At 36.5% G+C, this 15,350-nt stretch overlaps 1 protein-coding gene across 1 annotated transcript in view; it reads left to right on the top strand.

The window, feature by feature from the left end:
• RERG (RAS like estrogen regulated growth inhibitor) overlaps positions 1-10,207 on the top strand; it is a 107,011-nt gene extending 96,804 nt beyond the window's left edge. The window contains exons 4-5 of the mRNA XM_004435408.3: positions 8,043-8,116; positions 9,669-10,207. Of these exons, the coding sequence (XP_004435465.1) occupies positions 8,043-8,116; positions 9,669-10,076 (482 nt within the window). The 3' untranslated portion in view covers positions 10,077-10,207. The remainder of the gene's footprint in view (positions 1-8,042; positions 8,117-9,668) is intronic.
• Positions 10,208-15,350: the final 5,143 nt, after the last annotated feature.

Below are 15,350 nucleotides of genomic sequence, written 5' to 3' on the forward strand. Positions count from 1 at the left end.
TCAAAACAACACTGAAAATCCGAGGGTTCTAAATTAAGCTTCAGATTTTACTCTGAACTAAGCCTGTGAGTTCTTGTTTGTTATGCTTCAGGACCCCAGTTGGTTTTGTAAAGGGCAACAACTTTGAAATCCAGACGAAGAGGGAAAGACATACATCATTTCATTACCAGGCACAGGGTGCCCCAGGCTGAGCAGGCCTTATTCAGAATGGTGAAATGGGCAAGGATTATTCCTGGGTTTGTTTGTTTATTTGTTTCTTGATTATCACTCCAAGGTTAGATATATTGAGTTTAAAAGGGAGCTTTCTTTCCCCTGTGCTTCCTTTCATTGCTTTTACTTATTCGCTCAACAAATATGTGTTAAATGCCTCCTATGTGTCAGATTATTCTAGGTGCTGAGGATAAATCAATAGGCAGAAAGAGAAAGGCTCTGCTTTTTTTGAGCTTATGTCTAGTAAAGAGAGAAGAGTCAACAAATAAATATATGTCAAATATATGTCATCAGTTCTATGAAGGAAAACTGAACAGGGAAGGGGATAGAGAGTGATCTTATAGTTTATTTATTTAATCTATCTAGAATTTATTTTAGTGAGAAGTACAAGGTGAAGACCCAACATTTTTTCCAAAAAGTTGACCATTTGAACTCCTATTATTTATCAAATAGTCGCCCCCTTTCTCCACTACTTCCAGTGCTGCCTTTTTATGTATTGGATCATTTACACTAAGATGCAGTTCTAGAGTTGAGGTCATACCCAACACCAGTACCACACTCTTTTGGTAATTGTATGCTTTTTAGAACATGTTGATACCCAGCAGAGAAAGTCTTCCTTCTTTACTTTTTTACAAAATTATCTTGGCTACTGTCTCCAGTTTATTCTTCCTGGTCCATTTTAAAAACTCTATCATAACATGACATGATTTTGATTGGAATTGCATTAAAACTATAAATTACTTTGAGAAGATTCACATCATTATGATGGAGTCTTTTAATCTAAGACAATAGCATGTCTGGTCATTTATTAATCTTTACTTCTCTTTTTGCTTTTAAATAAATTATTTTCAACATCAGTAATTTTAGCATGTTTTTCATATAGCTGCAATCTAATCTTAAAATGATATATTTGGATCTAAAAATGCACTTGGTTTAAAAAAAAATCATTCATCATCTATTGTTTGTCCCATATAAGTAAATGCTTATTCTTCTCTTACATTTTTATTACTTATTTAACCTTTACAAAGATTATAGTTCCTGAGAATCTTAATGATTTATTACAGTTCAGTAGAAAAATACTAATTTTATTTAGTTATACTATTACATCTCAACAAAAGATGAAGCTTATAAAAAATGATCTCATAAAGTTTTTTAACTCTCTCTGAATGTGTTCCAGTAGCTAATGTTACTATTTTTAATTAGTCTCAGGTGAACCATTTTCCCTTTTGTTTTTATTCATTCTGAAAAGCAACTGCTATTAATAGAGATCTGCCTACATCAGTTATCTGTAATGCAGGCTTCCTTCACTAAGAATAATGAAACTTTACTGAGTGACCTTGCACTGTACTGTTCAAAGAGTACTGCAGCTGCTAAGCAACAAGAGCATTGACCAGACTCCAGGAGTATCAGACAGATGACTCACTCCCAAGTGAGGGCTTCATTAACTCACCCTGGAAACTGGATTTGTGCATGCGAGTGTGTATGTCTGTGCGTGTGTGCTGGAAGTCTCTAATGTTCTAGCCTAGACGAGTTCCCAATCCATTTCATCTAAGAGCAGTCAGCATTTCCTGGGCTTAACTTCGTACTATCATAGAGTTTCAAATCCACCACCCGAAGGGAAAGCTACATTAAAAAACCAAGTGGAACATTTGCAAAAAACAGTCTTTAATTCTGAATTCAGTGCCTTCCTTAGAATACATGGGACAGTTTTTTCAACCTGTAACAGAATTATTCCTCCATGAGAAGTTGAAGACCGTGAACACCATTCAACATATTAGCAAAGCTGGAATATTTATTGCTCTGAAATAGTTCTGTGAAGGAAATGCTTGCTACTATAGTAGCAAGTGAATTCCAAACTCTTAGATTTCAGGACCCAATGTTTTGGTTTCGTTTTTGGTTTGGGGAGTTTTTTTGGTGTTCTTTTTTTCTTATGGAGAGGGACCATCGTAGGAGTTCCGATTAGGGATGTAAGCAAAGGGCAGAAGGTGAGGGAGAACTAAACATTTTATAAGAGAAGAAAATATTTTTAACATCTAAGTGTTTGGAAGGATATAATCTAAGAAAAAAGTTCAATCCTTTACATTGAACAATTTTAGTTTTCCTTAAGTTTTTCTCATTTCACTGTGGACCAGTGAAATCTCTGTCAGAAGCCAGAGCTGGTCTATGAACAGCATTTGAAAACCATCACTGAAGCCTATAAGATTTGGGACTTGGACCACCTACCAGGAAAACCCTCTGATGGTGATGGCAACGATGCTCTGGATAGAGAACAAGATCCATGTTCTGATTAGATTCAAAAAAAGAACTGAACCTCTACCTCCGAAAGTCATATTTCTTTCTGAAAATGCTGTTTATGGCAGAGAATATAGACAAAAGCTTAGATCGTGTGCAGTTGCGTGTGTGTGCTTGTGTGTTGGGGGCATTTGGAGAGAAAAAGAGAAACTACATTTCAGCACCTTCCACTACTACTGCTACATAGGAGGCACCCTGCGCTGTGGTTGAATGGAGTATGGTGTCTCTATCTGGTCACACAGGAGTGAGGGTAGGAAATGGGAGACATATTGGACCCACTGGTGCTTTGATTTTGTAATTGGTTCTTCCTGCCTGCTTTACAGTTCCCTCTGTTTGGAAAGGCTCATACAAAGAGAGAGACACACCCAGAACAAATTCTCTCAACTGGACACTAAAGCAGAAGTGCTTAGCCGACTCATAGAACTATTTAACGTCGACATAGCAAGGAACTTTGAGATCGTCATTTGACAAATAAGGAAACAAGTCCAACAAAGTAAATTTATCCAAGATTACGAGGATAGTTTGTGGTTAGACCAGCAGTAGAAGTCAAGTCAGTACAATTTCCATTCTAGCATAAATCAGCATTACTAACTGCTGTTGTTACTGTACAGGTCAAACGTCCATATTAATGTGTTGAAATATGCAAATAAAGCTAAATTAGTAAAAGGATTAACTATATACAACATCCCCTTGAGCATCAACTTCTCTTAGAGTAACAAAATATACTTCGATTTATAAAAATGTTACTGAATGCATGTTTAAATCGCACATCTCTCATATACAGTGAAATTCAGATATAATTTTTTTTGTTTGTTTCTGAGGAAGATTCTCCCTGAGCTAACATCTATTGCCAATCTTCCTCTTATAGCTTGAGGAAGATTTGCCCTGAGCTAACATCTATGCCAATCTTCCTCTGCTTTGTACGTGGGTTGTCGCCACAGTGTGGTCGCCAACAAGTGGTGTAGGTTCGCGCCCAGGAACCGAACCTGGATGCTATTTGGTTCTTTTAGAAGCATCTCTCTCTCTTTTTTTTTCTTTTTTTCTTTTTCCTCAGCATGGCTTGATGAGTGGTATGTAGGTCCACGCCCAGGATCCGAACTGGTGAACCCTGGGCCGCCAAAGTGAAGCGCAAAAACTTAACTGCTACATCACCAGGCCGGCCCCTAGAAGCATCTCTTAAACAATCATCCCCCTACCTTAAAAAAACAAGACTCAAATGATCATTTTCTGTTAGTATGAACAAAATGAAAAATACGTCCACCCTCTAAGCACATACACATTTTCTCTTATGTTTTAAAATTAATAGTACAGTTTAATTCCAAAGAGTACTGGGCCGTCCCCATGGCTTGGCAGTTAATTGCACACGCTTTGCTACTGGCGGCCTGGTTCGGATCCCAGGCGTGCACCGATGCACCACTTCTCCGGCCATGCTGAGGCCACGTCCCACAGATAGCAACTAGAAAGATGTGCAACTATGACATACAACTGTCTACTGGGGCTTTGGGGGCAAAAATAAAAGGAGGAGGATTGGCAATGGATGTTAGCTCAGAGCCGGTCTTCTTCAGCACAAAGAGGAGGATTAGCATGGATGTTAGCTCAAGGCTGATCTTCCTCACAAAAAAAATAAATAAATTCCAAAGAGTACTTAAATACATTTTTTAGAATTATCTTTAGAAAGGCTAGCACATGGATGCACAACATTTTGCCTCTATAGGCAATACTTCCACTGTCTCACATGTAGTCTGGGTTCCTCATGAGAAAGACAGAAGAGCCTTAAAGAAAAAACGCTAGAAATGGCGTGAAACCAGTCCACAGCTTTGAAGAAATCACCACTGCCACCCGCTGCTATGTCTGTGGCAGACATTCCCTCATTTCCTGCATTTTATCATTCTCATTTCAGTTAACAAACAGCCAAAGAAGCACACAGCTTCATACAATTTTCATTATATTCTATTTCCCCCCCTACTGTGGCCGTCTGTGGTTGAAATACATATCCTATTTATTATGGAAGCAATAGAGAAAAATGTCGCTGTCTGTCAGACAACTTTTGGTGCAAAGGGATGGAATAGAGCCCAGAACTCTGTTTTCCAGGCTCCAGGGCTGATGGCAGTCCTTTCAAAAGAGAAGGAGTACAAAGGCCACTACAGAACAGTGGAGGGAGAGACAAAAAGGGCATGGATCCTAGCATGTGTGCTGCCGTCTGGGCCTCTCCTCCTCAAGCTGGAGCACTGAAGATGAAAAAGGAAGTTGAGATAACACTCATAGAGTGTTATCTTATCTAAGTAGTTGCTGTAAATGTTATTTTAGAGCTTTAAATCATACGAAACAATAATCTCCTGTTTAACATAAAAAAGTAGAGGGATGGAATGTTCTAGAATTGAGAATCATTGCATACACCACATATGGATTACATATTCTAGGAGAATGACAATAATGTAAAATACACTTATTAAAATATATTGAACATAATCTCGTTTTTAAATTTTTTTTCAGAAAATACTTCAACAATGTGCCATGCTTGTGGCAATGATCATTACACACGGCTGATGACAGGTAGAAGGCTAGGTTCTGCTACTTAGTTAAGCCTCCTTTCTGCAGTTTGTATTTTGAGTAGGAGATTATATTTACAGTGAAGTAACGTAAAACTGTGGTCAAAAAAGAACTGTAAAATAGTTGATGAGATGAAGAAATGAAAATCAGAAACATGAGATAGACAGAAAAAATAAGTAAAAGCACTGGCTTACTGGCTACTCTGATGGGAGAAAAACTTCTAGGGTTATTAGGTCGGTCAGTCAGTTGGTTGGTTGGTTGGTTGGTGATTTGGGTAGTTTAGGTGTAAAGAGTTGAGTCAATCATACTGCTCTATCCATGGCACCATGGCATGTGCATGTGAAGCCTTTATATTATTTATATTATTATTTTATATTATTTCACTTTATTTTTCCTGCATCCCTATTCTGACACTATTGCCTTCCTCTTTTCCTTAGGGATATAATCTCATATGTTTGATACTTAGCAGAGTGGTTAAAATTCCTAAACAGGCTTCCTGAGTTCCAGTCTCAGCTCTACCACTTACCACTTAACCTGTGTGACCTTTGGCAAGTTATTAAATGTTGTTGTGCCTCAGTTTCCTCATGTAAAATGAAGCTAATAGTAATACATACTACATGAGATATTTGTGAGGATTAAATGAGTTAATATGAGGAAAGCAGTTAGAACAATTATTCAAATGGTAAGCAGTATGTGCTAGCTATTATATATTTTTTCAAAAAATATTTTTTCTGTGCATGCATGTATTTTAAATTCATAGAAATTTTATCATTCTGTAGAGGTAATCATATGATTTTTTTTTTCTTTAGTCCTTTAATGTGTTAAATTGCATTGATAGATTTTAAACATTCTTTGTATTCCTGAAATAAACTCTATTTGACCCTGATGTACTTATTACACTGTTGGATTCAATTGGATAATATTTTATTTAGAATTTTTGAATCTATGTTTAAGAATGAAATGAGCCTACAATTTTCTTTTCTTTTTTCTCTTATTACTTGTATAATACTTCTTACAAGAATCAGCATAATGCCCCATAAAAGGGATTGTGTAGCTATCCTTTTTCTGTTTTCTAGAACAACTTGTTTAATCGAAATCTCCCATAAAGCCAACTGGTTGCAGTTGCTTTTGATGGTTAGGAGAGAGCTACAATTAGCATTTAAGTTTGTTTACTGACTATTGATCAAGTGAAGTGTTCTATTTCTCAGTGCACCAATCTGTGCATTTTTTCATCCCAGAATTTATCAGGGGTTGAAATTTGTTGGTATATAGTTCATAAGATTATTTTATTTTTATTTCGTCAGAATGTGTAGTTATTTTCTTTTGTTTGATCACACCTTCTCTCTTAAATTACTGGTCAGTATTGCCAAATTTTTACCTCTCCCCCCACCCCACCTCTTTTTCTTAAATCTTTTCAAGTACTATGCTTTGGTGTTGTTAACCTTATCTAATTTTTTTCTGCTGTTTTCGCTTTTACTTCTTTCCTCATTTCTTCTTGAATTTCCTCTTCTAATTTGTTGAGTTGAATACTTAGCTCACTTTTTTCTATTCTTTCTTTTCGTTTTCCAGAATAAGAAAAGTACATTAGCTCACTCAAACCTTTCTCTGGTCTCTTCCACCACCTCCGCTCTGATATAATTGTACCATCTAGCATTGTAGTTCTGGATTGCTTTTGATATAGTTCTATTGCTTTGTTTTACTCCATTGGGATCTTGAATTCAGTTCTGCTGGTGAGAAGTCCAATGTCAGTCTGAGTCATGTCCTTTTGTAGATTATGTGCCTTTTTTCTCTAAATCCTTTTAATTTTTCCTCTTTGTCATTGATATCCTTAAATTTTGCCGTAATGGGTTAAGATATGGGACTATTTTCCCTCCTGTGTCCTGTTAGTCCTTCAGATCTGAAGTTTTTCAATGCTTCTTATCATGGGAAATTCTGTCATTACAACCTCAAATATTTTCATCCCTGTATGTATTCTATTCTCACTTTAAGGCTCATTTTATAAGAGCTAATAACATGTCTATTTCTATTATCCATATCTCTTATATTTTACTTTTACATTTTCCTTCTTCTTATCATTTAATGGTACTCTCTGGGAGAGTTCCTCAACCTGACCTTCATCAGCTCAATCATTTATTGAGTTCTTTATTTCAGTTGTTCTCGTTTTCATATAGAGCAGCATCAACCTCTGGTTTCCATTTTGTGTGGAGGGGTACACTCAGAGCCATGCAGTGTTCCTGCACCTGCTAACTTCTGCTCACAACAGCAGACCTTAGGGTCTACTCTGATATTAACCTGCCAGCCTCCAGCTGGTACTGAGCTGCTGTCACTTTTCTACCTTGAAGAGGTGAAATGAACAAGAGAACTCTGCTTTGTTCCATCTCTCCTCCATGCTGTCCAGCCCTCCTCTACTTTGGGTGACTGTTCCTCACAACCCCCAAACTGAGGTCTGACCACCTTCTACTGCCCCAAGGGTTTCTCATAGCTTCACCTGATCATTTATCACATGGATGGCCAACCACCTCCCTCTGTTTCTTATGTTTCCAGGGTTGAGGTCTGGAAAGAAATGAGTAGCTCCTGCTTATAAATCACCTTCTCAGGAAAAGGAATTAACAGGGATTTCCAGAAAGTGGATTTTTAGGAATATAAAGGTAGAATGCATTTTGTGGGAACCACTTTCTCATTTTCAGATGTGGAAGCCTCATTTTAAAAGGAAGAGAGCGTCAGGAAGCTGGCCTCATAAGAGAATAAAATAAGCAGAGGCAAAGAGACTCTCCCATACTATATCGTAACGTCTGTGGCTCTCATATTAGAAGCTGTTACTTCCGCGAGCTCTAAGAGATGGCACCTTCTTGCACATCCATCCTCTCCTTCCTAGGATGCACATTCCCTTATGCTATAAAAACGGACGTACTCCTGTGACTAATTTGTAATTTTAAGGATCAAATTAAATTATGCAGTTATTTACCTTCTTTTTTTGCTCATTCCCTCAGAATCAACCTACCGACACCAAGCAACCATCGATGATGAAGTTGTCACCATGGAGATACTAGATACTGCTGGTCAGGTGAATAAGGAGTTCAGCTAAAATATTGTCTGGATCAAATAAAAATGAGACATGCATAATATGAACATAATTAATTTCCTACAATTAATGTGCCTGAAGACTTTTTTCTTAAATTATCTAGTTATTTTATATATTAACAGATTTGCAACAGCCTGTGTCTGCATCCCTATCTAAATAACCCAGTACTTCAAGGGAGTTTTGAAAATACCATAACATTCACATGATATCATCTAGAATAGTATTGCCTGCCTATATTTTTTGGAATCACAAGATATTAATAGGTTTTTTCATGGCTGAATGTGTTTTGAAATGCTCTGATAAACAGGTATGTTTACTGGAGAACTTCTCAGAACCTTTAATATGCTTATTTATACAGTGAATCTTTAAGGGATTTAGTATATGTTGTATTTCAAACTTCTATGACCTCAGAATCTTTTCTCAGAATATTTCATTGTAGGAATCTCTCCTATCATATTCTTTCCAAACCTCACCACATCTTATTGAAAATTTGAGCCACATTATTGAACAATGACATCTTATTTAAAAAAGAAATTAATATAAATTTGCTTTGAGGTCAGTCAGTTCTGAGATTACAAACAGGTGCATGGATAGGTTTAGTTCCCAAGGATAGGAATGACCACTGGAAATGATAGTTAGGAAGCTGAAGGATTGTCTGACGCGTTTCGGTGACCTGTGACCCCAAGACGACTTGAATTAAAGTATTTAATCCAAGAAATATTCTTACAATTAGTTATACACTTTGCCTTCTCACCATCACTTCCTTCCTATACATGCTGTCACCTTCCACCCAGCACTGATTCTAAGAGAGGCAGTAGGGCAGTACATGCCTGTAGAAGTCATTCGAACCTGTGAAGGCAATGCATTTTTGAATCACACATGTTACCTTCCTAGGAAGGAGTGATCACTTCCTTCAAGAATCACTTCAAATGAGTTTCTGTCATTATTGGGACTGCATAATATTTGGGGGAGTACTGGGATAGGGAAAAAAAGCCCAAACCCCTGATTTTGAGTTTGACTCTCTTTACAATTTTTCACTGTTTTTCTACCCCTGGTGGGTAATTGTCTATAATTTAAAAAGAGAGGAGATTAAAGCAAAAAACAAAACCATTTCGTTAAACCATGCCTGTAATTCTGATGTCTAAAGGGTGGGGTAAGGGCGACTTATCTATTACCTATTCACCAATTCTTTAATTGTGATGAAAAGTCTCGGAGGCCATGTGCTCAACTAAGATGATAATTTCTTTAAAGTTCTTGTAATTACAGATTTAATGATGTGGCAAGAAAAAAATTAGAAGCAGAAAGTAAAGTCTGTTCAGTTAGAACATTTTTAGTTCCCTGAAATATCTTGCTATGAGTAATGCTTCTATTCCAAACTGATTGAGAAGGTAAGCTTGTATAGGTAGACTATCAAGAAATTTTAATGACACCGAATATAAGGAATGGTAATTAAGGGGTCACCATCAGTATTAGCAGCATCTATACATCGTGATTACTTCCAGGACTCCAACTGCTGTCTTTTCCTTGCCAACAGGAAGACACCATTCAGAGGGAAGGACACATGCGATGGGGAGAAGGCTTTGTGCTGGTGTATGACATTACTGACCGAGGAAGTTTTGAGGAAGTACTGCCACTTAAGAACATCCTGGACGAGATCAAAAAGCCCAAGAATGTGACTCTCATCTTGGTTGGAAACAAGGCTGACTTGGACCACTCCAGACAGGTTAGTACAGAAGAAGGCGAGAAGCTGGCCACAGAATTGGCGTGTGCCTTTTATGAGTGTTCTGCCTGCACCGGCGAAGGGAACATCACCGAGATATTCTACGAGCTGTGTCGAGAGGTGCGTCGCCGGAGGATGGTCCAGGGCAAGACGAGGCGACGCAGCTCCACCACGCATGTCAAGCAAGCCATTAACAAGATGCTCACCAAAATCAGTAGTTAGGCAGCTTTCTCCTTGCGAAGGCCCACTGAGATGGGCCGGGTAATTGGAAACACTCTCTTGCCACAACACCCCCCTTTTTTTACTTCCAAAAATAAAACAAAATATTCAATTTCTGTTCTGACTCGGGGAAATGTCTGGGCTTCCCATTATTCCCAGCCTCTCGTATGTTGAGAAGTTATAGTGTGTTTTATACAGTGTCAATGCTGACAATTTCTCCCTTTCCTGCTTAAATAGCATACACTCTGTTGCAGTTTGAACATGTAATCACTAGAGATTCTGAAATGGTTGGGTTCATATTAAGCTATTTTTAGGCATCTTCACCTTACTTAAATAGGTTAAAGTCTTTTCAAAGGCATTTTTAAATTCTATTCCTTGTCAAAGACTGCAAATGATCATCTTAAAAGTCGAAGGTAATAGAAAATACCTTATAAACCCAGGAGGAGTAACTGAGATATTGGAGCAGGGCTTAGAGCCCTAGGGCTTATGTGAAGTGAAGGTTTTCAGAATTATCTTAAATCATCTAGTTTTCCTTTAACCCTATTTCGTTCTTAAATTCAAACATGTTCTCACAAAGTTTTCCATTGTCATAGAGAGTTCCATTTCTTTTTGAGTGGGTTCTCTCAATGATCTATTGAGCATTGTACCCTAATTCTTCTTTTGTGGCTCCAACAAGATTTAATTATAACAGAGGCAGCAGGACCCGTCAATTCAGATCCTGCTAGGCCATTTCTCACCAAGCCTATGGTGATGTAAAGACATTAGGAAGCTTTTCACCAAACCCTGACATTATTGAATGATAATAGAGGATTTAGAATTAGAGATGTCTGATTCATTTCTCTCTCTGCTTATCATCTTAGCAGAAAGACGACAGTCCAAAAAACAGGAAAATTAAGAATGCAGCTTAACTACCCTTCCATTGAGGAGCTAAGGCTCTATTCTGGGCACAGTAAGAAAAAAATAGCAACAATGTGATTCATTGTTGGCTACATGACTTCTAATATTTTGGATAAATTAATTCACTTAGGAGAATTTGGAAGAGAATGAATGATTAAAGTTCACCTTTCTTGAATAAATGTGTATAAAACAGATTCTTATATTGTGAAAGTACAGTCTATAACTGATAAAACTTTGTGATTTTTTTCCCTATTAGCCCCCATATATCAAGATTTGGGCACTTTATTTTAGAAGAGAATATATATCTTTTTACATATGTGTGTATTTATAAATGCATAGATATATGTATAAAAATTTGGAAGGGTTGGAGGCTTTAATTCACCAATGCATTTGGACAACTTGGTGTAACTGACTATTTTATGTGAATATAATAAAAAGCATAATTTTCACATTCTGTCACATTCAGGCAATCTTTCTTGTGATACTGTGAACAGTTTGTAATTAGGAGAGACTTGTGACAATCAAAATGTAGCATTGATGAATCAGTCCTTGTTCATAATAATAGCTACTATTTTGGAATAATTAGGTACTATTTTAGGTACTTTATGTATCATCTCATCAAATATTCACAATAACCCTATGCAAGAGATAGTACTATGACACAATTATAGGGATGAAGACATTGAACCACAAGGAAAAACAAGTTTGCACAGCTATTTAGTGGATAGAGTCAGGATTTGAACTCAGAGAGTCAGAAAGTCAGACTCTAAAGCCCGTACTGTGATCCACGATAGTATATTAGCAGAGTGAGATACGGCTCCTGTTCTTGAACTGTGGGGATGAAGACACGGGAACCAGAAAATTTAGGGAAAACTTCTTCCTTTATGCTTTCATTCATTCATTAACAAATATTTATATATAAGTTGGACATATAACTTGACACAAGTTAGTCCATTTGATGGTGTCCGTGCTAAACCTGGAAGAATATATACAAGCTATCCAGGAAAGAAAGATGGTTAAAATATTCTAGGGCAAAAGGAATAGCATGGAACCAAAACATGGAGACATGAAAGGTGATGGTTAGTGTAGTAATTAAAAGCAGTTTAGAGAACTACAGGTGTCATTCTTCAGGGAAAAAAAGGAAGGGGTAGCAGAGGGAAGGAATTAAAAGAAAGAAAAAGAATAATGGGGTAGAAAATAAGAAAAAATGTCAAAAATTCATATAACTGCAAGTTTAGGTAACTACATAATATTAAGGGACCAAGTAGGTAAACTTAGTTGTGATTCATTTTTAGTCATGTCCATTTAGACAGCGTAGGGAAAATGAAAGTAGAGTAAAATTATTTTTAAAATGTTGCCATCTTCTAGAATCACACTCTCTTTCATTCTTTCATATCTATACTTGGAGATGAAGCTCAGCCAGTTCCTATTAAGAGCAACCTCCTAAGGAGACATAGTGAAATACTTGGGCACCATCTTGGGTCAAACACTACGGAAGTGAAATTCACAGTCACCAACACCAGCAACTTCCCTTGACATATGCATACAAATCCAGACCTGTTAAAAAATCATAGAACCACTGGCATAAGTCCCAACTGGTAATTACAGAACATTAGATTGCACAAATATAAATTAGTTATTCCTCTAATGCCCCAGGCTTCTCCACAAATGAAGGTTATAAACAGGTTGGTTTTTAAAGTAGTACTTTAATGATGGAAACCTGTGTATTCTTGAATAATGACGGGTTGTTATCACCACACTAGCACTACCAACATTTGCTGTTTGTAGTTGCTTTTCTTTTCTTTTTAAGATTCTAAAGACTTTATTATTTCTAAATACTGTGTTTGTACTCGTAGCCTCACAGCACTGAGGGAAGGAAGCCATAATTCAGGACCTTTCTTTTAAATAGCATATGTAATACTTACATATACATAGATAAACACAACATTTTCGGTTCTTAGTATCAACCAAGCTTTCTTATTAAAACAGCCTATGCCCACTTTGAGGATAATAAGAAAGTAACCAGTTCATTGGGCCAAATTTAATCAGAGTAAAGTTGAATTCAATTGTCCTGAACTAATAACTTGTTGGAAGATTCTGAGAAAAAGAAATGATATCAAAATCTATTCTCTATGGGTTTGAAATACTACATTTAGCAAATTCTGTATTCTCATAGATATGTGAATCTATTTTTGGACTGTCCTGTTCCATTGGTCTGTTTGTCTATTCATGCTCCAGAATCATGGTATTTTCAAAATTGAGCCGGGTAATATGTTATAATAGCTCCTATAATAACATGGTTTCTTTTCTTTTTGAGAGAACATTTGCTGTTTATTTTCACAAAAATTTTATGTCCACCTTGCAGTACCATATAGTAACAGTGGTAAACTTGCTTCTCTGTGACTGAAACAATGATACTCACCATGGTGATCAAAATTAAAAATACATTTTTTGGTTTGGGTATTACTGTGCTCTGGTACTATATAATTATCTAGTCTAAAAATGGAATTAGAAGGAAGATTTGCTGTTTATGCTTGGAACCCAGTGCCCATTTTTTCCCCAGCTTTATTGAGATATAATTTATGTATAACATTCTGTAAGTTTAAGGTGTACAACAAGATGATTTGGTACATGTATGCTGCAAAATGATTACCACAGTTAGGTTTAACAGATCCATCACCTCACATAATTACGTTTTCTTTTTTGTGGTGAGAATATTTAAGATTTACTCTCTTAGCAACTTTCAAGTGTATAATACGGTATTGTTAACTATAGTCACCATGCTGAATATTAGATCGTCAGAACTTATTCATCTTATAACTGGAAGTTTGTACACTCCCCATGTCCCCCACTCCCTACCCCTGGCAACCACCGTTCTACAGTTTGTTTCCATGAGTTTGGCTTTTTTTTAGATTCACATATGAGTGAGATCGTATAACACTTGTCTTTCTCTATCTAATATTTCACTTAGCCTAGTACCCTCCAAGTCCACCCATGTTGTCACAAATGGCAGGATTTCCTTCTTTTTTTCCAGCTGGATAATATTCAATTGTGTGTGTGTGAGTGTGTGTGTGTGTGTGTGTGTGTGTGTGTGTATATATATATATCACATTTTCTTTATCCATTCATCCATCAATGGAACCTTAGGTTGTTTCTATGTCTTGGCTATTGTGAATAACGTTGCAATGAACATGGGGGTGCAGATGTCTCTTCTAGTTAGTGATTTCATTTTTTTCGGATATATACCCAGAAGTGGGATTGCTGGATCATATGGTAGTTCTATTTTTAATTTATTGAGGAAGATCCATACTGTTTTCCATAGTGGTTTTACTTATTTTCATTCCCGCCAACAGTGCATTAGAGTTTTCTTTTTTTCTCCACATCTTCACCAACACATGTTATCTCTTGTCTTTTTGATAATAGCCATTCTCACAGGTGTGAGGTGATATCTCATTTTGGCTTTTATTTATATTTCCCTGATGATTAGTGATGCTGAACATCTTTTCCTGTACCTGTTGGCCATTTGTACGTCTTCTTTAGAAAATGTCTATTTAGGTCCTTTGTCCACTTTTTAATTGGATTATTTGTTTTTTGACATTGAGTTATATGAGTTCCTTATATATTTTGGATGTTAACCCCTTATCAGACATATGGTTTGCAAATATTTTATCCTATTCCATAGGTTGTTGCATCATTCTGTTGTTTCTTTTGCTGTGCAGAAGCTTTTTAGTTTGATGTAGTTCTACTTGTTTATTTTTGCTTTTGTTGCTTGTACTTTTGGTGGCATACCCAAAAATTTGTTGCCAAGATCAATGTCAAGGAGCTTTTCCCTATGTTTTCTTCAAGGAGTTTAGTGGTTTCAGATCTTACATTTAAGTCTTTAATCTATTTCAAGTTAATTTTATGAGTGGTGTAAGACAGGGGTCCAGTTTCATTTTTTTGCATGTAATATCCAGTTTTCCCAACACCATTTATTGAAAAGACTGTCTTTTCCCCAAGGAGGATTCTTGGCTCCCTTGTCAAATATTAGTTGTCCATATATGCATGGTTTATTTCTGCTCTGTATTCTATTCCATTAGTCTATGTGTCTGTGTTTATGCCCATACTACGCTGTTTTGATGACTATAGCTTTGTAATATAGTTTGAAATCAGTAAATGTGATGCCTCCAACTTTGTTCTTCTTTCTCAAGATTTCTTTGGCTATTTGGGGTCTTTTTGGTTCCATACAAATTTTAGGAAATTTTTTTCTATCTTTCTGAAAAATGCTATTGGAATTTTGGTAGAGATTGCATTAAATCTATAAATGGCTTTGGATAGTATGGTCATTTTAACAATATTAATTCTTCCAATCCATAAACATGGGATATCTTTCCATTTATT

The sequence above is a fragment of the Ceratotherium simum genome, chromosome 17, assembly GCF_057802395.1.
Source record: "Ceratotherium simum simum isolate JZ-2026a chromosome 17, ASM5780239v1, whole genome shotgun sequence".
NCBI lineage: Eukaryota > Metazoa > Chordata > Mammalia > Perissodactyla > Rhinocerotidae > Ceratotherium > Ceratotherium simum.